This window comes from Ranitomeya imitator, chromosome 3 (assembly GCF_032444005.1).
Source record: "Ranitomeya imitator isolate aRanImi1 chromosome 3, aRanImi1.pri, whole genome shotgun sequence".
Classification (NCBI taxonomy): Eukaryota; Metazoa; Chordata; class Amphibia; order Anura; family Dendrobatidae; genus Ranitomeya; species Ranitomeya imitator.
Genome location: NC_091284.1, coordinates 15,283,388 through 15,309,077, shown reverse-complemented (window position 1 = coordinate 15,309,077; position 25,690 = coordinate 15,283,388). Strand labels below are relative to the sequence as shown.

The 25,690-nt window shown below is 46.9% G+C and overlaps 1 protein-coding gene across 1 annotated transcript in view; it reads left to right on the top strand.

The window, feature by feature from the left end:
* The window catches only part of CFAP44 (cilia and flagella associated protein 44), a 256,160-nt gene extending 239,350 nt beyond the window's left edge, over positions 1–16,810 (top strand). The window contains exons 34-35 of the mRNA XM_069760527.1: positions 9,085–9,219; positions 15,773–16,810. Of these exons, the coding sequence (XP_069616628.1) occupies positions 9,085–9,219; positions 15,773–15,961 (324 nt within the window). The 3' untranslated portion in view covers positions 15,962–16,810. The remainder of the gene's footprint in view (positions 1–9,084; positions 9,220–15,772) is intronic.
* The last annotated feature ends 8,880 nt before the right edge of the window (positions 16,811–25,690 follow it).

Here is a 25,690-nt window from a genome sequence, read left to right as displayed (position 1 = left end):
CCCCCACATCCACCTCCAGGGGCTTCACTGTCCTCATCTACATCCATAGACATTAATATGGAGAAAGTATGTGCCCCCCACATCCACCTCCGGGGGCTTCACTGTCCTCATCTACATCCATAGACATTAATATGGAGAAAGTATGTGCCCCCCACATCCTCCTCCAGGGGCTTCACTGTCCTTATCTACATCCATAGACATTAATATGGAGAAAGTATGTGCCCCCCACATCCTCCTCCGGGGGCTTCTCTGTCCTCATCTACCTCCATAGACATTAATATGGAGACAGTATGTGCCCCCCACATCCTCCTCCGGGGGCTTCTCTGTCCTCATCTACATCCATAGACATTAATATGGAGAAAGTATGTGCCCCCCACATCCTCCTCCGGGGGCTTCACTGTCCTCATCTACATCCATAGACATTAATATGGAGAAAGTATGTGCCCCCCCACATCCTCCTCCGGGGGCTTCTCTGTCCTCATCTACATCCATAGACATTAATATGGAGAAAGTATGTGCCCCCCACATCCTCCTCCGGGGGCTTCTCTGTCCTCATCTACATCCATAGACATTAATATGGAGAAAGTATGTGCCCCCCACATCCTCCTCCGGGGGCTTCACTGTCCTCATCTACCTCCATAGACATTAATATGGAGACAGTATGTGCCCCCCACATCCTCCTCCGTGGGCTTCTCTGTCCTCATCTACATCCATAGACATTAATATGGAGAAAGTATGTGCCCCCCACATCCTCCTCCGGGGGCTTCACTGTCCTCATCTACATCCATAGACATTAATATGGAGAAAGTATGTGCCCCCCACATCCTCCTCCGGGGGCTTCACTGTCCTCATCTACATCCATAGACATTAATATGGAGAAAGTATGTGCCCCCCACATCCTCCTCCGGGGGCTTCTCTGTCCTCATCTACATTCATAGACATTAATATGGAGACAGTATGTGCCCCCCACATCCTCCTCCGGGGGCTTCTCTGTCCTCATCTACATCCATAGACATTAATATGGAGAAAGTATGTGTCCCCCACATCCTCCTCCGGGGGCTTCTCTGTCCTCATCTACATTCATAGACATTAATATGGAGACAGTATGTGCCCCCCACATCCACCTCCGGGGGCTTCACTGTTCTCATCTACCTCCATAGACATTAATATGGAGAAAGTATGTGCCCCCCACATCCTCCTCCGGGGGCTTCTCTGTCCTCATCTACATCCATAGACATTAATATGGAGAAAGTATGTGCCCCCCACATCCTCCTCCGGGGGCTTCACTGTCCTCATCTACATCCATAGACATTAATATGGAGAAAGTATGTGCCCCCCACATCCTCCTCCGGGGGCTTCACTGTCCTCATCTACATCCATAGACATTAATATGGAGATAGTATGTGCCCCCCACATCCTCCTCCGGGGGCTTCTCTGTCCTCATCTACATTCATAGACATTAATATGGAGACAGTATGTGCCCCCCACATCCTCCTCCGGGGGCTTCACTGTCCTCATCTACATCCATAGACATTAATATGGAGAAAGTATGTGCCCCCCACATCCTCCTCCGGGGGCTTCTGTCCTCATCTACATCCATAGACATTAATATGGAGAAAGTATGTGCCCCCCACATCCTCCTCCGGGGGCTTCTCTGTCCTCATCTACATCCATAGACATTAATATGGAGAAAGTATGTGCCTTCCACATCCACCTCCGGGGGCTTCACTGTCCTCATCTACATCCATAGACATTAATATGGAGAAAGTATGTGCCCCCCACATCCACCTCCGGGGGCTTCACTGTCCTCATCTACATCCATAGACATTAATATGGAGAAAGTATGTGCCCCCCACATCCTCCTCCGGGGGCTTCTGTCCTCATCTACATCCATAGACATTAATATGGAGAAAGTATGTGCCCCCCACATCCTCCTCCGGGGGCTTCTCTGTCCTCATCTACATCCATAGACATTAATATGGAGAAAGTATGTGCCCCCCACATCCACCTCCGGGGGTTTCACTGTCCTCATCTACATCCATAGACATTAATATGGAGAAAGTATGTGCCCCCCACATCCACCTCCAGGGGCTTCTCTGTCCTCATCTACATCCATAGACATTAATATGGAGAAAGTATGTGCCCCCCACATCCACCTCCGGGGGCTTCACTGTCCTCATCTACATCCATAGACATTAATATGGAGACAGTATGTGCCCCCCACATCCACCTCCGGGGGCTTCACTGTCCTCATCTACATCCATAGACATTAATATGGAGAAAGTATGTGCCCCCCACATCCTCCTCCGGGGGCTTCACTGTCCTCATCTACATCCATAGACATTAATATGGAGAAAATATGTGCCCCCCACATCCTCCGGGGGCTTCTCTGTCCTCATCTACATCCATAGACATTAATATGGAGAAAGTATGTGCCCTCCACATCCACCTCCGGGGGCTTCACTGTCCTCATCTACATCCATAGACATTAATATGGAGAAAGTATGTGCCCCCCACATCCTCCTCCGGGGGCTTCTCTGTCCTCATCTCCATCCATAGACATTAATATGGAGAAAGTATGTGCCCCCCACATCCTCCTCCGGGGGCTTCTCTATCTTCATCTACATCCATAGACATTAATATGGAGACAGTATGTGCCCCCCACATCCTCCTCCGGGGGCTTCACTGTCCTCATCTACATCCATAGACATTAATATGGAGAAAGTATGTGCCCCCCACATCCTCCTCCGGGGGCTTCTCTGTCCTCATCTACATCCATAGACATTAATATGGAGACAGTATGTGCCCCCCACATCCTCCTCCGGGGGCTTCTCTGTCCTCATCTACATCCATAGACATTAATATGGAGACAGTATGTGCCCCCCACATCCTCCTCCGGGGGCTTCACTGTCCTCATCTACATCCATAGACATTAATATGGAGACAGTATGTGCCCCCCACATCCTCCTCCGGGGGCTTCACTATCTTCATCTACATCCATAGACATTAATATGGAGACACTATGTGCCCCCCACATCCACCTCCGGGGGCTTCACTGTCCTCATCTACATCCATAGACATTAATATGGAGAAAGTATGTGCCCCCCACATCCTCCTCCAGGGGCTTCTCTGTCCTCATCTACATCCATAGACATTAATATGGAGACAGTATGTGCCCCCCACATCCTCCTCCGGGGGCTTCACTGTCCTCATCTACATCCATAGACATTAATATGGAGACAGTATGTGCCCCCCACATCCTCCTCCGGGGGCTTCACTGTCCTCATCTACATCCATAGACATTAATATGGAGAAAGTATGTGCCCCCCCACATCCTCCTCCGGGGGCTTCTCTGTCCTCATCTACATCCATAGACATTAATATGGAGAAAGTATGTGCCCCCCACATCCTCCTCCGGGGGCTTCTCTGTCCTCATCTACATCCATAGACATTAATATGGAGAAAGTATGTGCCCCCCACATCCTCCTCCGGGGGCTTCTCTGTCCTCATCTACATCCATAGACATTAATATGGAGAAAGTATGTGCCCCCCACATCCTCCTCCGGGGGCTTCACTGTCCTCATCTACATCCATAGACATTAATATGGAGACAGTATGTGCCCCCCACATCCTCCTCCGGGGGCTTCTCTGTCCTCATCTACATCCATAGACATTAATATGGAGAAAGTATGTGCCCCCCACATCCTCCTCCGGGGGCTTCACTGTCCTCATCTACATCCATAGACATTAATATGGAGAAAGTATGTGCCCCCCACATCCTCCTCCGGGGGCTTCACTGTCCTCATCTACATCCATAGACATTAATATGGAGAAAGTATGTGCCCCCCACATCCTCCTCCGGGGGCTTCTCTGTCCTCATCTACATTCATAGACATTAATATGGAGACAGTATGTGCCCCCCACATCCTCCTCCGGGGGCTTCTCTGTCCTCATCTACATCCATAGACATTAATATGGAGAAAGTATGTGCCCCCCACATCCACCTCCAGGGGCTTCTCTGTCCTCATCTACATCCATAGACATTAATATGGAGAAAGTATGTGTCCCCCACATCCTCCTCCGGGGGCTTCTCTGTCCTCATCTACATTCATAGACATTAATATGGAGACAGTATGTGCCCCCCACATCCTCCTCCGGGGGCTTCTCTGTCCTCATCTACATCCATAGACATTAATATGGAGAAAGTATGTGCCCCCCACATCCTCCTCCGGGGGCTTCTCTGTCCTCATCTACATCCATAGTCATTAATATGGAGAAAGTATGTGCCCCCCACATCCTCCTCCGGGGGCTTCTCTGTCCTCATCTACATCCATAGACATTAATATGGAGAAAGTATGTGCCCCCCACATCCTCCTCCGGGGGCTTCTCTGTCCTCATCTACATCCATAGACATTAATATGGAGAAAGTATGTGCCCCCCACATCCTCCTCCGGGGGCTTCTCTGTCCTCATCTACATCCATAGACATTAATATGGAGAAAGTATGTGCCCCCCACATCCTCCTCCGGGGGCTTCTCTGTCCTCATCTGCATCCATAGACATTAATATGGAGAAAGTATGTGCCCCCCACATCCTCCTCCGGGGGCTTCACTGTCCTCATCTACATCCATAGACATTAATATGGAGAAAGTATGTGCCCCCCCACATCCACCTCCGGGGGCTTCTCTGTCCTCATCTACATTCATAGACATTAATATGGAGACAGTATGTGCCCCCACATCCTCCTCCGGGGGCTTCACTTTCCTCATCTACATCCATAGACATTAATATGGAGAAAGTATGTGCCCCCCACATCCTCCTCCGGGGGCTTCTCTGTCATCATCTACATCCATAGACATTAATATGGAGAAAGTATGTGCCCCCCACATCCTCCTCCGAGGGCTTCACTGTCCTCATCTACATCCATAGACATTAATATGGAGACAGTATGTGCCCCCCACATCCTCCTCCGGGGGCTTCACTGTCCTCATCTACATCCATAGACATTAATATGGAGAAAAGTATGTGCCCCCCACATCCACCTCCGGGGGCTTCTCTGTCCCCATCTACATCCATAGACATTAATATGGAGAAAGTATGTGCCCCCCACATCCTCCTCCGGGGGCTTCACGGTCCTCATCTACATCCATAGACATTAATATGGAGACAGTATGTGCCCCCCGCATCCTCCTCCGGGGGCTTCACTATCCTCATCTACATCCATAGACATTAATATGGAGACAGTATGTGCCCCCCCACATCTTCCTCCGGGGGCTTCACTGTCCTCATCTACATCCATAGACATTAATATGGAGACAGTATGTGCCCCCCACATCCACCTCCGGGGGCTTCACTGTCCTCATCTACATCCATAGACATTAATATGGAGACAGTATGTGCCCCCCACATCCACCTCCGGGGGCTTCACTGTCCTCATCTACATCCATAGACATTAATATGGAGACAGTATGTGCCCCCCACATCCACCTCCGGGGGCTTCACTGTCCTCATCTACATCCATAGACATTAATATGGAGAAAGTATGTGCCCCCCACATCCTCCTCCGGGGGCTTCACTGTCCTCATCTACATCTATAGACATTAATATGGAGAAAGTATGTGCCCCCCACATCCTCCTCCGGGGGCTTCTCTGTCCTCATCTACATCTATAGACATTAATATGGAGAAAGTATGTTCCCCCCACATCCTCCTCCGGGGGCTTCACTGTCCTTATCTACATCCATAGACATTAATATGGAGAAAGTATGTGCCCCCCACATCCTCCTCCGGGGGCTTCTCTGTCCTCATCTACATCTATAGACATTAATATGGAGAAAGTATGTGCCCCCCACATCCACCTCCGAGGGCTTCACTGTCCTCATCTACATCCATAGACATTAATATGGAGAAAGTATGTGCCCCCCACATCCACCTCCGGGGGCTTCTCTGTCCTCATCTACCTCCATAGACATTAATATGGAGAAAGTATGTGACCCCCACATCCTCCTCCGAGGGCTTCACTGTCCTCATCTACATCCATAGACATTAATATGGAGAAAGTATGTGCCCCCCACATCCACCTCCGGGGGCTTCTCTGTCCTCATCTACATCCATAGACATTAATATGGAGACAGTATGTGCCCCCCACATCCACCTCCGGGGGCTTCTCTGTCCTCATCTACATCCATAGACATTAATATGGAGAAAGTATGTGCCCCCCACATCCTCCTCCGGGGGCTTCTCTGTCCTCATCTACATCTATAGACATTAATATGGAGAAAGTATGTGCCCCCCACATCCTCCTCCGGGGGCTTCTCTGTCCTCATCTACATCTATAGACATTAATATGGAGAAAGTATGTTCCCCCCACATCCTCCTCCGGGGGCTTCACTGTCCTTATCTACATCCATAGACATTAATATGGAGAAAGTATGTGCCCCCCACATCCTCCTCCGGGGGCTTCTCTGTCCTCATCTACATCTATAGACATTAATATGGAGACAGTATGTGCCCCCCACATCCACCTCCGGGGGCTTCTCTGTCCTCATCTACATCCATAGACATTAATATGGAGACAGTATGTGCCCCCCACATCCTCCTCCGGGGGCTTCACTGTCCCCATCTACATCCATAGACATTAATATGGAGAAAGTATGTGCCCCCCACATCCTCCTCCGGGGGCTTCTCTGTCCTCATCTACATCCATAGACATTAATATGGAGAAAGTATGTGTCCCCCACATCCTCCTCCGGGGGCTTCTCTGTCCTCATCTACATCCATAGACATTAATATGGAGACAGTATGTGCCCCCCACATCCACCTCCGGGGGCTTCTCTGTCCTCATCTACATCCATAGACATTAATATGGAGAAAGTATGTGTCCCCCACATCCTCCTCCGGGGGCTTCTCTGTCCTCATCTACATCCATAGACATTAATATGGAGAAAGTATGTGCCCCCACATCCTCCTCCGGGGGCTTCTCTGTCCTCATCTACATCTATAGACATTAATATGGAGACAGTATGTGCCCCCCACATCCACCTCCGGGGGCTTCTCTGTCCTCATCTACATCCATAGACATTAATATGGAGACAGTATGTGCCCCCCACATCCTCCTCCGGGGGCTTCACTGTCCCCATCTACATCCATAGACATTAATATGGAGAAAGTATGTGCCCCCCACATCCTCCTCCGGGGGCTTCTCTGTCCTCATCTACATCCATAGACATTAATATGGAGAAAGTATGTGTCCCCCACATCCTCCTCCGGGGGCTTCTCTGTCCTCATCTACATCCATAGACATTAATATGGAGACAGTATGTGCCCCCCACATCCACCTCCGGGGGCTTCTCTGTCCTCATCTACATCCATAGACATTAATATGGAGACAGTATGTGCCCCCCACATCCACCTCCGGGGGCTTCACTGTCCTCATCTACATCCATAGACATTAATATGGAGACAGTATGTGCCCCCCACATCCTCCTCCGGGGGCTTCACTGTCCTCATCTACATCCATAGACATTAATATGGAGACAGTATGTGCCCCCCACATCCACCTCCGGGGGCTTCTCTGTCCTTATCTACATCTATAGACATTAATATGGAGACAGTATGTGCCCCCCACATCCTCCTCCGGGGGCTTCACTGTCCTCATCTACATCCATAGACATTAATATGGAGACAGTATGTGCCCCCCACATCCACCTCCGGGGGCTTCACTGTCCTCATCTACATCCATAGACATTAATATGGAGACAGTATGTGCCCCCCACATCCTCCTCCGGGGGCTTCACTGTCCTCATCTACATCCATAGACATTAATATGGAGACAGTATGTGCCCCCCACATCCACCTCCGGGGGCTTCTCTGTCCTTATCTACATCTATAGACATTAATATGGAGACAGTATGTGCCCCCCACATCCTCCTCCGGGGTCTTCTCTGTCATCTACATCCATAGACATTAATATGGAGAAAGTATGTGCCCCCCACATCCTCCTCCGGGGGCTTCACTGTCCTCATCTACATCCATAGACATTAATATGGAGACAGTATGTGCCCCCCACATCCTCCTCCGGGGTCTTCTCTGTCATCTACATCCATAGACATTAATATGGAGACAGTATGTGCCCCCCACATCCACCTCCGGGGGCTTCTCTGTCCTCATCTACATCCATAGACATTAATATGGAGACAGTATGTGCCCCCCACATCCTCCTCCGGGGGCTTCACTGTCCTCATCTACATCTATAGACATTAATATGGAGAAAGTATGTGCCCCCCACATCCTCCTCCGGGGGCTTCACTGTCCTCATCTACATCCATAGACATTAATATGGAGAAAGTATGTGCCCCCCACATCCTCCTCCGGGGGCTTCACTGTCCTCATCTACATCCATAGACATTAATATGGAGACAGTATGTGCCCCCCACATCCACCTCCGGGGGCTTCACTGTCCTCATCTACATCCATAGACATTAATATGGAGACAGTATGTGCCCCCCACATCCACCTCCGGGGGCTTCACTGTCCTCATCTACATCCATAGACATTAATATGGAGAAAGTATGTGCCCCCCACATCCTCCTCCGAGGGCTTCACTGTCCTCATCTACACAGCTATACACCAGGAGCAAGGAGACAGAGGTTATATACCAGGAGCAGGGGGACAGAGGCTATATCCCGGGGGCGAGGGGACAGAGGATATACCTAGGGAAATAGGGCCAGAAGTTATACGCTGGGGGAAGTGGAGCTGAAGATTACACATCGGGGGCGAGGGGCCGGATGGTAAAGACCAAGAGGCAATGGCACCAGATCTTCTACACCGAGGGGCCTGATGTTATATATCGGGGGTGATGGGGCTGAAGGATAAGATAGAAGTCAGTGAGTTAGACCTGTGTCTTCTGTCCATATAATGTATGTGAGGATTGATGCGGATGATGGATGAGACTTGGAGGCATCATGGTCTCGGCAGTGCAGCCTCAGGCTGTGAGTCAAGGGCACAGATCTCGGATTAGGATGGAGTTTCTCGCTTCTTCTGTGATGTTGATGATTCTCACCATATTCTTCTCCTGTCTTCAAAAGATAAAGGTGATGGAAACGAAGAGGAGCCTGATGGAAATCACACGGGTGCAGACAAAGAAGCTGGAGAGGCTGAACGAGCTGCTGACCGAGAAGAAGACCATAGAGGCCAAACTGGATGCCCAGCAAACTGCTGTGGTGGGTCTGGGAGGAGAAACAAAGGTCCGCATCGTGTGTACGTGTATATGTATACAGCCATGGCCGAAAGTGTTAGCACCTTTGAAATTGTTCCAGAAAATGAAATCTTTCTCCCAGAAACTTATAGCAATTCCACAGGTTGTGTTATACACACGTTTATTTCCTTTGTGTGCATTGGAACAACACAGAAAATAGAGAAAAAAATGTAACTTTGTTGGCACCTTTCCAATATTGTGGGTAAACGATTTTTGTTTCAAGCATGTGATGCTCGTTCAGACTCACCTGTGGCAAGTAACATGTGTGGGCAATATGAAAATCACACCTGAAACCAGTTAAAAAGGGGAGAAGTTGCCTCGATCTTTGCATTGTGTGTCTGTGTGTGTCACACTAAGCATGGAGAACAAAAAGAGGAGAAGAGAATTGTCTGAGGACTTGATAACCAAAATCATTCAGCAATATCAACAATCTCCAGGTAACAAGTCCATCTCCAGAGATATTGATGTTCCTTTGGCCACAGTGCACAACATAATCAAGAAGTTTGCAACCCTTGGATGTGGACGGCAGAGAAATAATGATGAAAGTTTGCAATGCAAGATAGTCTGGATGGTGGAAGAGCAGCCCCAATCAAATTCCACAGAAATTCCAGCTGTCCTGCAGGCTCAGGTGCATCCGTGTCAGCGCGAACTATCCATCCACATGTGAATGAAATGAAGCACTATGGCAGGAGACCCAGAAGGACCCCACTGCTACATGAGTAACCAAATTCCTTCTGAGAAAACATCTTGTGGACAGATGAGACCAAGATAGAGCTTTTTGGTAAAGCACATTATTATACAGTTTACCGAAAACAGAATAAGGCCTGCAAAGCAAAAAACACAGTACCTACAGTCAGATATGGTGGAAGTTCAGAGATATTTTGGGGTTGTTTTGCAGCCTCTGGTACTGGGGGCCATGAGTGTGTGGAAGGCATCATGAAATGTGAAGATTACCAAAAGATTTTGGGTGGCAATGTAGTGCCCAGTGTCAGACAGCTGGTTTGTGTCCTAGGTCATCGGTCTTCCAGCAGGACAATTACCCCAAACATACCTCAAGCAGACCCCCCAGAAACTGATGGAAACAAAGTGCTGGAGAGTTCTGAAGTGGCAGCAATGAGAGACCGGGAGCAGTTTTCAAAAGAAGAGTCGTCCAAAATTCCAGCTGAGAGGTGAAAGAAACTTGTGGATGATTATAGGAAGTGACTGATTGCAGTTATTTCTTCCAAAGGGCGTGACCAAATATTAAGTAGAAGGTGCCAACAATTTCTGTCCGGCCCATTTTAAGGGTTTTGTGTGAAATTATGTCTGATTTCTCTTTTTTTACTTTGTTCCAATACACAAAGGAAATAAAACGAGTATAACAAAACATGTAAATGCAACAATTTTCTGGGAGAAATACTGGAAAAATGTCAAGGGTGCCAAGGCCATGACTGTGTGCATACAGTTAGGTCCATATATATTTGGACAGAGACAAAGGGTTTAGGAGTTTCAGCTCCTTAACATGTGCCACCCTGTTTTTAAAGGGACCAAAAGTAATTGGACAGATTCAATAATTTTAAATAAAATGTTCATTTTTAGTCTTGAACTCATGGACATCACCAGACGCTGTGTTTCCTCCTTTTTGATGCTCGGCCTTCACTGCGGTGGTTTTCAGTTGCTGTTTGTTTTGGGCCTTTCTGTCTGAAGTTTAGTCTTTAACAAGTGAAATGCTGCTCAGTTGGGTTGAGATCAGGTGACTGACTTGGCCATTCCGGAATATTCCACTTCTTTGCTTTAATAAACTCCTGGGTTGCTTTGGCTTTATGTTTTGGGTCATTGTCCATCTGTAGTATGGAACGACCACCAATCAGTTTGGCTGCATTTGGCTGGATCTGAGCACACAGTATGGCGGCTCTGAAGACCTCAGAACTCATTCGGCTGCTTCTGTCCTGTGTCACATCATCAATAATCACTAGTGACCCAGTGCCACTGGCAGCCATGCATGCCCGCGCCATCACACTGCCTCCGCCGGGTTTATGCATGCCCGCGCCATCACACTGCCTCCGCCGGGTTTATGCATGCCCGCGCCATCACACCGCCTCCGCCGGGTTTATGCATGCCCGCGCCATCACACTGCCTCCGCCGGGTGTTACAGATGATGTGGTATGCTTTGGATCATGAGCTGGACCGCGCCTTCACCATACTTTTCTCTTTCCATCATTCTAGTAGAGGTTGATCTTGGTTTCATCTGTCCATAGAATGTTCTTCCAGAACTGTGCGGCTTTTTTAGATGTTTTTTCGCCTTTTTATTCTTGATGCTTATGAGTGGCTTGCACCGTGCAGTGATCCCTCTGTAGTTATTTTCATGCAGTCTTCTCTTTATGGTAGATTTGGATATTGATACGCCGACCTCCTGGAGAGTGTTGGTCACTTGGTTGGCTGTTGTGAAGGGGTTTCTCTTCACCATGGAGATTATTCTGCGATCATCCACCACTGTTGTCTTCCGTGGGCGCCCAGGTCTTTTTGCATTGATGAGTTCACCAGTGCTTTCTTTCTTTCTCAGGATGGACCAAACTGTAGATTTTGCCACTCCTAATATTGTAGCAATTTCTCGGATGGGTTTTTTCTGTTTTCGCAGCTTAAGGATGGCTTGTTTCACCTGCATGGAGAGCTCCTTTACCGCATGTTTACTTCACAGCAAAACCTTCCAAATGCATCACCGCACCTCAAATCAACTCCAGGCCTTTTATCTGCTTAATTGAGAATGTCATAACGAAGGGATTGCCCACACCTGTCCATGAAATAGCCTTGGAGTCAATTGTCCAATTACTTTTGGTCCCTTTAAAAACAGGGTGGCACATGTTAAGGAGCTGAAACTCCTAAACCCTTCATCCAATTTTAATGTGGATACCCTCAAATGAAAGCTGAAAGTCTGAACTTCAACTGCATCTGAATTGTTTTGCTTAAAATTCATTGTGGTAATGTCTATAACAAAAACTTGAAAAATGTTGTCTCTGTCCAAATATATATGGACTTAACTGTATGTGTACACACACACACACGCAGTCTTATTCTCCTATGCAGGTGCTGTGTGCAGTCTTATTCTCCTGTGCAGGCGCTGTGTGCAGTCTTATTCTCATGTGCAGGCGCTGTGTGCAGTCTTATCCTCCTGTGCAGGCGCTGTGTGCAGTCTTATTCTCCTGTGCAGGCGCTGTGTGCAGTCTTATCCTCCTGTGCAGGCGCTGTGTGCAGTCTTATTCTCCTGTGCAGACGCTGTGTGCAGTCTTATTTCCCTGTGCAGGCGCTGTGTGCAGTCTTATCCTCCTGTGCAGGCGCTGTGTGCAGTCTTATTCTCCTGTGCAGGCGCTGTGTGCAGTCTTATTCTCCTGTGCAGGCGCTGTGTGCAGTCTTATCCTCCTGTGCAGGCGCTGTGTGCGGCCTTATTCTCCTGTGCAGGTGCTGTGTGCAGTCTTATTCTCCTGTGCAGGTGCTGTGTGCAGTCTTATCCTCCTGTGCAGACGCTGTGTGCAGTCTTATTTTCCTGTGCAGGCGCTGTGTGCAGTCTTATTCTCCTGTGCGGGCGCTGTGTGCAGTCTTATCCTCCTGTGCAGGCGCTGTGTGCAGTCTTATCCTCCTGTGCAGGCGCTGTGTGCAGTCTTATCCTCCTGTGCAGGCGCTGTGTGCAGTCTTATCCTCCTGTGCAGGCGCTGTGTGCAGTCTTATCCTCCTGTGCAGGCGCTGTGTGCAGTCTTATCCTCCTGTGCAGGCGCTGTGTGCAGTCTTATCCTCCTTTGCAGGCGCTGTGTGCAGTCTTATTCTCCTGTGCAGGCGCTGTGTGCAGTCTTATGCTCCTGTGCAGGCGCTGTGTGCAGTCTTATTCTCCTGTGCAGGCGCTGTGTGCAGTCTTATTCTCATGTGCAGGCGCTGTGTGCAGTCTTATTCTCCTGTGCAGGCGCTGTGTGCAGTCTTATGCTCCTGTGCAGGCGCTGTGTGCAGTCTTATTCTCCTGTGCAGGCGCTGTGTGCAGTCTTATCCTCCTGTGCAGGCCCTGTGTGCAGTCTTATCCTCCTGTGCAGGCGCTGTGTGCAGTCTTATTCTCCTGTGCAGGCGCTGTGTGCAGTCTTATGCTCCTGTGCAGGCGCTGTGTGCAGTCTTATTCTCCTGTGCAGGCGCTGTGTGCAGTCTTATTCTCCTGTGCAGGTGCTGTGTGCAGTCTTATTCTCCTGTGCAGACGCTGTGTGCAGTCTTATTTCCCTGTGCAGGCGCTGTGTGCAGTCTTATCCTCCTGTGCAGGCGCTGTGTGCAGTCTTATCCTCCTGTGCAGGCGCTGTGTGCAGTCTTATTCTCCTGTGCAGACGCTATGTGCAGTCTTATTTCCCTGTGCAGGCGCTGTGTGCAGTCTTATCCTCCTGTGCAGGCGCTGTGTGCAGTCTTATCCTCCTGTGCAGGCGCTGTGTGCAGTCTTATTCTCCTGTGCAGACGCTGTGTGCAGTCTTATTTCCCTGTGCAGGCGCTGTGTGCAGTGTTATCCTCCTGTGCAGGCGCTGTGTGCAGTCTTATTCTCCTGTGCAGGCGCTGTGTGCAGTCTTATTCTCCTGTGCAGGTGCTGTGTGCAGTCTTATTCTCCTGTGCAGGCGCTGTGTGCAGTCTTATCCTCCTGTGCAGGCGCTGTGTGCAGTCTTATGCTCCTGTGCAGGCGCTGTGTGCAGTCTTATTCTCCTGTGCAGGCGCTGTGTGCAGTCTTATTCTCATGTGCAGGCGCTGTGTGCAGTCTTATTCTCCTGTGCAGGCGCTGTGTGCAGTCTTATGCTCCTGTGCAGGCGCTGTGTGCAGTCTTATTCTCCTGTGCAGGCGCTGTGTGCAGTCTTATCCTCCTGTGCAGGCCCTGTGTGCAGTCTTATCCTCCTGTGCAGGCGCTGTGTGCAGTCTTATTCTCCTGTGCAGGCGCTGTGTGCAGTCTTATGCTCCTGTGCAGGCGCTGTGTGCAGTCTTATTCTCCTGTGCAGGCGCTGTGTGCAGTCTTATTCTCCTGTGCAGGTGCTGTGTGCAGTCTTATTCTCCTGTGCAGACGCTGTGTGCAGTCTTATTTCCCTGTGCAGGCGCTGTGTGCAGTCTTATCCTCCTGTGCAGGCGCTGTGTGCAGTCTTATCCTCCTGTGCAGGCGCTGTGTGCAGTCTTATTCTCCTGTGCAGACGCTATGTGCAGTCTTATTTCCCTGTGCAGGCGCTGTGTGCAGTCTTATCCTCCTGTGCAGGCGCTGTGTGCAGTCTTATCCTCCTGTGCAGGCGCTGTGTGCAGTCTTATTCTCCTGTGCAGACGCTGTGTGCAGTCTTATTTCCCTGTGCAGGCGCTGTGTGCAGTGTTATCCTCCTGTGCAGGCGCTGTGTGCAGTCTTATTCTCCTGTGCAGGCGCTGTGTGCAGTCTTATTCTCCTGTGCAGGTGCTGTGTGCAGTCTTATTCTCCTGTGCAGGCGCTGTGTGCAGTCTTATCCTCCTGTGCAGGCGCTGTGTGCAGTCTTATGCTCCTGTGCAGGCGCTGTGTGCAGTCTTATTCTCCTGTGCAGGCGCTGTGTGCAGTCTTATTCTCCTGTGCAGGCGCTGTGTGCAGTCTTATTCTCCTGTGCAGGTGCTGTGTGCAGTCTTATTCTCCTGTGCAGACGCTGTGTGCAGTCTTATTCTCCTGTGCAGGCGCTGTGTGCAGTCTTATTTCCCTGTGCAGGCGCTGTGTGCAGTCTTATCCTCCTGTGCAGGCGCTGTGTGCAGTCTTATTCTCCTGTGCAGGCGCTGTGTGCAGTCTTATTCTCCTGTGCAGGCGCTGTGTGCAGTCTTATTCTCCTCTGCAGGCGCTGTGTGCAGTCTTATCCTCCTGTGCAGGCGCTGTGTGCAGTCTTATCCTCCTGTGCAGGCGCTGTGTGCAGTCTTATCCTCCTGTGCAGGCGCTGTGTGCAGTCTTATCCTCCTGTGCAGGCGCTGTGTGCAGTCTTATTCTCCTGTGCAGGCGCTGTGTGCAGTCTTATTCTCCTCTGCAGGCGCTGTGTGCAGTCTTATTTCCCTGTGCAGGCGCTGTGTGCAGTCTTATTTCCCTGTGCAGGCGCTGTGTGCAGTCTTATCCTCCTGTGCAGGCGCTGTGTGCAGTCTTATTCTCCTGTGCAGGCGCTGTGTGCAGTCTTATTCTCCTGTGCAGGCGCTGTGTGCAGTCTTATTCTCCTCTGCAGGCGCTGTGTGCAGTCTTATTCTCCTGTGCAGGCGCTGTGTGCAGTCTTATCCTCCTGTGCAGGCGCTGTGTGCAGTCTTATCCTCCTGTGCAGGCGCTGTGTGCAGTCTTATTCTCCTGTGCAGGCGCTGTGTGCAGTCTTATTCTCCTGTGCAGGACCTTTATGAAGACCTGTTGTGACAGAATCTTTAGTGTTCAGTCCATTGTAATATGTAAAGTGTCCCCGCTAAATGCTGCCATTATTATTTTAGCGGACACGGGTGTTGGTGCTGGAAGCTGCGCCGCGGTCAGGGGGGTCATCTTCTAAAATCTGCTCTCTGCGCAGGGTGAAGAATTCCAGGGGCCGCGGAAAGCCGATGTCCAGGAAAGGCAGAAGCTTGTGCAGCTGGTGGAGATGCAGGCCGAAGAGATCGCGGCTCTGAAGGAGGAGATTCTACTGCTTGGGAAGAAAGGCGGAAACCTCCTGCCCCCGGCGCCCGCACCCACTGCCCACAGCGCCGGCACCCTGGTCTGATCGGCGTCCAAGTAACAGAGCAAACTCCAAATCGTCGCTCACAAGCCGCCATTGCAAGAATTTAATCCTGTGATCTGATTTAAAAAAATGAAGGCTATGTGCACACGTTGCGGATTTTTTGCGTTTTTTCAGTGGTTTTCCGCTGCAAAAACGCTTAAAAAACGCATACATTAAGCATCCCATCATTTGTAATGCATTCCGCAATTTTTGTGCACATGTTGCGTTTTTTTTTTCCACTATAAAAACGCATGGCTGCAAAAAACGCAGCATGTTCATTAATTTTGCGGATTTTTCATGGATTTCCCGCTATATTATTGCATTGGGAAGCTCCGGAAAAAATACGCGAAGAATCCGCAAAAAAACCCCACTAGAAATACGTGTGCAGATTTCCTGCGAAAGCAGTCCGGATTTGCTCAGGAAAATTCTGCACACTTTCGTGAACATGGGCACATAGCCTAAAAGTGAAGGCTTGGGAGCTGGTTTAACCCTTTCACTGTTGTGCATCATGGCAGAAAGGGGGTTAAATGAAACCTTTCTGACATGTTCCCTAAGATCTGGTTGTGATATCGCTGTTTACGTGAAATCGCCTCTAGACACTAGATGGCGCTCCAACCACACACTGCAAATATAAGACCTAGAAGCAGTGATGTCAAACTGAGACACCCAGGAGGTCAACATGAAAAGCTCGGACAAGGTCGAGGCCAAACTCATTTATTACAAAAATGTCTGCAATTCAGGAAGCTTTTTCCTATCATCAAATATAATGGTGAATGTTTTCATATGGAAACAAACTTAAAGCGGTTGTGCCCCTAACAAAGTGCATTTTAATTAATAAATACTAGAATAATGTGTGTTATGTAAGAGCAGTAAAAAGCAAATGGCCTAATTTAAATATGTAACGGCAAAGGACAAAAAAATCCTTGACTAATAAAGTATGATGCAAACAAAACTGCCCCCCAAACACAGGGCGGTATGATGACTCTACTGTACTCCCTCCCATAATCCACCCATCAAAGAATGGGGAACTCATCACAGTATGATTTTCCAACTGTAATACCCTCATAGTGCTTCATACAGTATAATGGGACCCACATAGTCCTCCATACAGTATAATGGGCCCCACATAGTGCTCCATACAGTATAATGGCCCCACGTAGTGCTCCATACAGTATAATGGCCCCACGTTGTGCTCCATACAGTATAATGGCCCCAACGTAATGCTCCATACAGTATAATGGCCCCAACGTTGTGCTCCATACAGTATAATGGCCCCATGTAGTGCTCCATACAGTATAATGGCCCCATGTAGTGCTCCATACAGTATAATGGCACCACATAGTACTTCATACAGTATAATGGCACCACATAGTGCTCCATACAGTATAGTGGCCCCACACGTTGTGCTCCATACAGTATAATGGCCCCATGTAGTGCTCCATACAGTATAATGGCCCCATGTAGTGCTCCATACAGTATAATGGCACCACATAGTACTTCATACAGTATAATGGCACCACATAGTGCTCCATACAGTATAGTGGCCCCACACGTTGTGCTCCATACAGTATAATGTCTAGGTTTGGATGTGACGGTCGGTTTTTTGAAATTTATATTCACTAGCCTTCTGACCGAGCACTCCGCCTCTTAGTCACAGGTGTTTAAATCGCAGCAGGTTCATTACCCCTCCACAGAGAGAGAGAAATTTAGTCTAAGAAGAGGTTTCGCAGGTACCCATTCATATGAAGACGTTTTTTCTCAGTGAGGAAAGGAAAGTTTAGGACCTGGTATACGAGAGATGCCCTAATGTGGCTACCAGGTACACATGAATTGGCCAATTTATGCGCTAAACGCTCTCATTTTTTCATATTTCTAGTGCAGTAATGCAGTTCAAATTTCATGTTTCATGTTTGCATGTTTTAGCGCTGCAGTGTGCTGCCTTATTTATTTGACTGTATACGAGTTGGCAACTTTAGGTTCAGCACCTGTTCACACTTAGTCTATGTTTGGATGTGACGGTCAGTTTTTTGAAATTTCCATACAGTATAATGGTCTTTTCCCACCCGACGCCGGGCTTTATATCTCTGGCTGGGGGGGAGCAAATGCTCATCAGGGCTCCGCAATCTCATCAGTGCTCCGTGATCTCATCAGTGCTCCGCGATGTCATCAGTGCTCCGCGATCTCATCAGTGCTCCGCGATCTCATCAGTGCTCCACAGTCTCATCAGTGCTCCGCAATCTCATCAGTGCTCCACAGTCTCATCAGTGCTCCGCAATCTCATCTGTGCTCCACCATCTCAACAGTGCTCCACCATCTCATCAGTGCTCCACCATCTCAACAGTGCTCTGCGATCTCATCAGTGCTCCACCATCTCATCAGTGCTCCACCATCTCATCAGTGCTCCACCATCTCAACAGTGCTCTGCGATCTCATCAGTGCTCCACCATCTCATCAGTGCTCCGCGATCTCATCAGTGCTCCACGATCTCATCAGTGCTCCGCGATCTCATCAGTGCTCCACAGTCTCATCAGTGCTCCGCAATCTCATCAGTGCTCCACAGTCTCATCAGTGCTTCACCATCTCATCTGTGCTCCACCATCTCATCAGTGCTCCACCATCTCATCAGTGCTCTGCGATCTCATCAGTGCTCCACCATCTCATCAGTGCTCCGCGATCTCATCAGTGCTCCACGATCTCATCAGTGCTCCGCGATCTCATCAGTGCTCCACCATCTCATCAGTGCTCCACCATCTCATCAGTGCTCTACAATCTCATCAGTGCTTTGCGATCTCATCAGTGCTCCACAGTCTCATCAGTGCTCCGCGATCTCATCAGTGCTCCGCGATCTCATCAGTGCTCCGCGATCTCATCAGTGCTCCACCATCTCATCAGTGCTCCGCGATCTCATCAGTGCTCCACCATCTCATCAGTGCTCCGCGATCTCATCAGTGCTCCACCATCTCATCAGTGCTCCGCGATCTCATCAGTGCTCCACCATCTCATCAGTGCTCCGCGATCTCATCAGTGCTCCACCATCTCATCAGTGCTCCGCGATCTCATCAGTGCTCCACGATCTCATCAGTGCTCCGCGATCTCATCAGTGCTCCACCATCTCATCAGTGCTCCACCATCTCATCAGTGCTCTACAATCTCATCAGTGCTTTGCGATCTCATCAGTGCTCCACAGTCTCATCAGTGCTCCGCGATCTCATCAGTGCTCCGCAATCTCATCAGTGCTCCGCAATCTCATCAGTGCTCTGCGATCTTATCACGCGGGTGTGAGAGGTGCCAGAATGGTCGCATGACACCATTGCTATGTAAATGCTGCTGTGAGAGACTGACAGCTGCATTTCCGCGGTTAGACAGTGGCGATCAGTGCGTTACGATATGTACTGTTCTGATGTTTTTGTTACAATGTGTCAGTCCAGATTCCAACTCGTTTCTCCTCACTGTAGCAAACCTTCAGCTTTGAGAAATATTACTTCTGTATGGGTTTTCTCCAGATGAGGTCCCTAAACTCAAACCGTATGAGAACGTTTTCACAATTTTCCTTGTACTGTGTCTGCGATTTATATCTACAGTGGCATGTAGAAGTCTGGGCACCCCTTGTCAAAATTACTGTTATTGTGAACAGTTAAGAAAGTTGAAAATGAAATGATCTAAAAGGTATAAAGTTACAGATGAAACATTTCCTTTGTATTTTAGGCAAAAAATATCATATTTTACATTTTAAAATGTACAAAAATGAAAGTGAGGCAATGCAAAACTTTGGGCATCCTGCGTGGTTAGTACCTAGTAGCGCCCCGTTTTTGCAAGTATCACACCTTGTAAACGCTTTTTTCAGCCAGACGTGAGTCTTTCAGTTCTTCTCTGAGGGATTGTCCTCCATTCCTCCTTGGAGAATTCCTCCCATTCTGTGAGATTCCTGGGTCGTCTTGCATCCTCTGCTATTTTGAGAACCAGACACAGATTTTCAATGATGATCAGATCAGGGGACTGTGAGGGCCGTTGTAAAACCTTCATTTTGTGTATTTTGAGATCGTCTATTGTAGATTGTGACTTGTGTTTAGGATCATTCTCCATTTGTAGAAGCCATCCTCTTCCTTTTCCTTTCTTCACCTTCAGCTTTTTTACAGATGGTGTTATGTTTCCATCAAGAATTTGTTGTTGAAATGTCATTGAATCCCTTCTTCCCTCTACCTGTGAAATGTTCCCCGCGCCATTAGCTGCAACACAACCCTAAAGCATGATTGATCCTCCCCCATGCTTAATGATTAGCGAGATGTTCTTTTCCTGAAATTTTGTGCCCTGTTTTCTCCACACATACCTTTGATCATTGTGACCAAAGATTTCTATTTTGTGCTCATCGGTCTACAGGACTTGTTTCCAAAATGCATCAGGCTTGTTTAGATGTTCTTTTGCATACTCTTGATGCTGAATTTTATGCTGAGGACGCAGGAGAGGTTTTTTTCTGATGACTTCAATAAAGGCCATATTTGTGCAGGTGTCTGTTAACAGTAGAACAATGTAACACAACTCCATAGTCTGATAAATCTGAAGGTCTCTTGCAATCAAGCTGGGGTTCTGCCTCTCTAGCAATCCTATGAGATGCTCTCACTGAAATTTTGCTTGGTCTTCCAGACCTTATCTTGATCTCCACTGTTCCTGGTAACGGCCATTTCTTAATGACATTTCGACCTGAGGGAACGTGAAAACGCTTTGCTGTCTTCCTATAGCCTTCTCCTGCTTTGTGGACCTCCACCATTTTCATTCTCAGAGTGCTCGGCAGCTGCTTAGAAGAATCCATGGCTGCTGTGTTTTGGCACAAGGTTAGAGGAGGCTGAATCTTATAAAGCTGGAAATTTCCATTACCTGGCCTTTCCTAATGATGATAGTGAACAAGCCATAACCCTAACAGGCTAATTAAGGTCTAAAACCTCGATAAAAGTAATCCGAGCACACAAATATCTATGGGTGCCCAGACATTTGCATCAGCCCATTTTCTTTTTTTTTGCAATTTTTAAAATGTAAAAAAATGACAATATGTATATTTTTGTTCACTAAAATACAAAGTAAATGTGTCATCGGTAACTTTAGGCCTTTTAGATCATTTCATCTTCATCTTGCTCAACTGTTCACAATAACAGTCATGTTGACCAGGGGTGCACAAACTTTATATGCCGCCGTATATACCCAACTGGGAGGATTTCCCTTTCTGTGGTCGCCGGGGGTCTACTTTATTTCTTAATATTCGGGGGGACATGCCTGAATTTCCAGATGCCAGAGTCAGGCAGGTTGGAGGCTCTGCATCCCGAGGCTCCGCTGCCGGAGAACAGAGCCGTTCTGTATTGCCGCCGGCGTCCATGGTGGGATATGAGGCGAGTGGGTAATTTGCGCTGTGGTTAAGGTTCTGCGGCGCGGTGGACAAGTGTTCTGACCAAGTTATGGTCACATTATGTAACTCTGCCTAATAGAGGAAACATGGAAAATGTAATCTGGGGAAGAAGAGCGCGCCTGCGATGCCGTACCAGATGCTCTGCAGAATAGGACAATCGGAGCAACGATCTACAGAACAAATAAGTAATAGTCTGCAGAATATGTATAATATCTGGGGGGAGGTAGAGCAGTCATTGGTGTAACAGTCTGCAGAATATAAATATAATATCTGGGGGGGGCAGAGTGAACAAAGCAATGATCTGCAGCGCGCACAGGTCAGCCGTGTAATAACTGATGTGAATCGTTTCCATATGTCGATCCGTGCAGCTCATGCCTCGGCTGAAGAAGGGGTTAAGTTGAGTATTTGGAGTAACAATAAGCCCCATGTGGTTCCCCTTTGTTGCACGCAGAGCCCCCCTCTCCACTCCAGCAATTGGAGCCAGTGAGGAGGGGGCCCCATCCTGAGACCTCGAGGACATTAGTGATCCTTTTACAGGAGAGCTGTTTGCTTAACTCCATCACTAAGCTGGATTCAATATACTCTGAGCAAACACGGCCTGAAGTGGAGCCCCCATGACCCTTCAGGGAGCGTCCGCAGCCAACAAAAATGTTTCCATACAATCACGTCACTTATACCGTATAATGTCCAAGCGCTCACTCTATCAATATAATGACAATGGCCACGATCCAACAAGTCAGCACGACTAATATGGCTATCCAGGATACAGAATAGTCTGTGTGATAATGCTATATATTACTCTACTTATCACTCACATCATGGCACACAGGAAAGCATTATATATATAGAAAATTACTATAATACTGCCCCTATGTACAAGAATATAACTACTATAATACTGCCCCTATGTACAAGAATATAACTACTATAATACTGCTCCTATGTACAAGAATATAACTACTATAATACTGCTCCTATGTACAAGAATATAACTACTATAATACTGCCCCTATGTACAAAAATATAACTACTATAATACTGCCCCTATGTACAAGAATATAACTACTATAATACTGCCCCATGTACAAGAATATAACTACTATAATACTGCCCCTATGTACAAGAATATAACTACTATAATACTGCCCCTATGTACAAGAATATAACTACTATAATACTGCCTCAATGTGCAAGAATAACTACTATAATACTGCACCCTATGTACAAGAATGTAACTACTATAATACTGCTCCTATGTACAAGAATATAACTACAATGATACTGCCCCTATGTACAAGAATATAACTACTATAATACTGCCCCTATGTACAAGAATATAACTACTATAATACTGCCTCAATGTGCAAGAATAACTACTATAATACTGCACCCTATGTACAAGAATATAACTACTATAATACTGCTCCTATGTACAAGAATGTAACTACTATAATACTGCTCCTATGTACAAGAATATAACTACAATGATACTGCCCCTATGTACAAGAATATAACTACAATGATAATGCCCCTATGTACAAGAATATAACTACTATAATACTGCTCCTATGTACAAGAATATAACTACTATAATACTGCTCCTATGTACAAGAATATAACTACAATAATACTGCTCCTATGTACAAGAATATAACTACTATAATACTGCTCCTATGTACAAGAATATAACTACTATAATACTGCTCCTATGTACAAGAATATAACTACTATAATACTGCTCCTATGTACAAGAATATAACTACTATAATACTGCTCCTATGTACAAGAATATAACTACTATAATACTGCTCCTATGTACAAGAATATAACTACTATAATACTGCCCCTATGTACAGGAATATAACTACTATAATACTGCCCCCTATGTACAAGAATATAACTACTATAATACTGCCCCAATGTACAAGAAAATAACTACTATAATACTGCTCCTATGTACAAGAATATAACTACTATAATACTGCTCCTATGTACAAGAATATAACTACTATAATACTGCTCTTATGTACAAGAATATAACTACTATAATACTGCCCCTATGTACAAGAATATAACTACTATAATACTGCTCCTATGTACAAGAATATAACTACTATAATACTGCTCCTATGTACAAGAATATAACTACTATAATACTGCTCCTATGTACAAGAATATAACTACTATAATACTGCTCCTATGTACAAGAATATAACTACTATAATACTGCTCCTATGTACAAGAATATAACTACTATAATACTGCTCCTATGTACAAGAATATAACTACTATAATACTGCCCCCTATGTACAAGAATATAACTACTATAATACTGCTCCCTATGTACAAGAATATAACTACTATAATACTGCTCCTATGTACAAGAATATAACTACTATAATACTGCTCCTATGTACAAGAATATAACTACTACAATACTGCTTCTATGTACAAGAATATAACTACTATAATACTGCTCCTATGTACAGGAATATAACTACTATAATACTGCCCCTATGTACAGGAATATAACTACTATAATACTGCCCCCTATGTACAAGAATATAACTACTATAATACTGCCCCAATGTACAAGAATATAACTACTATAATACTGCTCCTATGTACAAGAATATAACTACTATAATACTGCTCCTATGTACAAGAATATAACTACTATAATACTGCCCCTATGTACAAGAATATAACTACTATAATACTGCTCCTATGTACAAGAATATAACTACTATAATACTGCTCCTATGTACAAGAATATAACTACTATAATACTGCTCCTATGTACAAGAATATAACTACTATAATACTGCTCCTATGTACAAGAATATAACTACTATAATACTGCTCCTATGTACAAGAATATAACTACTATAATACTGCCCTCTATGTACAAGAATATAACTACTATAATACTGCTCCTATGTACAAGAATATAACTACTATAATACTGCTCCTATGTACAAGAATATAACTACTATAATACTGCTCCTATGTACAAGAATAAAACTACTATAATACTGCTCCTATGTACAAGAATATAACTACTATAATACTGCTCCTATATACAAGAATAAAACTACTATAATACTGCTCCTATGTACAAGAATATAACTACTATAATACTGCCCCTATATACAAGAATATAACTACTATAATACTGCTCCTATGTACAAGAATATAACTACTATAATACTGCTCCTATGTACAAGAATATAACTACTATAATACTGCCCCCTATGTACAAGAATATAACTACTATAATACTGCCCCTATGTACAAGAATATAACTACTACAGTACTTAACCCTCACCTGTCCTGGCCCGGGCTTGTGCTGCTCCTTCCCCTCCCGGTGTTTGCTTTGCTGCTGTCAGATATGTGGTGGTCTCTGTTTATGTAGAGGGGTCAGGTTTATATAGACCATAATGAAAATACAAACAGCGGAGCCGTCATGTGCTGTCAGTGTGTCAGGTCAGAGGAGCACTTCGCCCTCTGCTGGAGATGTGGCGCTATAGCAGCCTCTGCTGTGTGATGAGAAGCTGATCTGTGCAGTGCCTCATCCTGCAGGAATTCACACAGGTGCCATCTATAAAATGAAATGTACCAGAAAAGAAGAGTGAGGCTACGTTCAGATTAGCGTTGCGCGCCGCTGCGTCGGCGACGCAACGCACGAAAAAACGCTGCGTTTTGCGATGCGTGCGTCGTTTTTTGACGAAAATCGGACGCAAGAAAAATGCAACTTGTTGCATTTTCTTGCGTACGACGCTAGCGTAAAAAACGACGCAAGTGTCGGAAAACGCCACAAGAAAAACGCATGCGTCCCCCATGTTAAACATAGGGGCGCATGACGCGTGCGTCACCGCTGCGTTTCCCGACGCAGCGTCGGGAAACGCTAATCTGAACGTAGCCTAGCCTAATATGTCTGATAAAAAAAAAAGTGCTGCGTGCCCTTATTATGGACAGCTTACAACTTCTTTTTTTTCTTTTGCAATGTGCAAAAAAAAGTGAAAACGTATTTAAAGGGCTGATGCCAAGTGCAGCAAGATGATTAAACCACTCCCCTTTAAGAGCGATATGAAGTCATGGCGCCCCCAGCAGGCAGGTTCCTGTTTCCTGGGCTCGTGCCTCATGTGGCATCCTTGTGCCCGCACATCTCCTGGCAGAAGTAGTCAGGGTCCTGCAGGAGTGAAGTGCCCCTTTTAGGCTAGGTTTGCGTTTTGCGACGCGTGCGTCGTTTTTGACGAAAATCGGACACACAGAAAATGCTACAATGTAGCGTTTTCTTGCGTCCGACGCTAGCGTCGGAAACGACGCACGTGGCA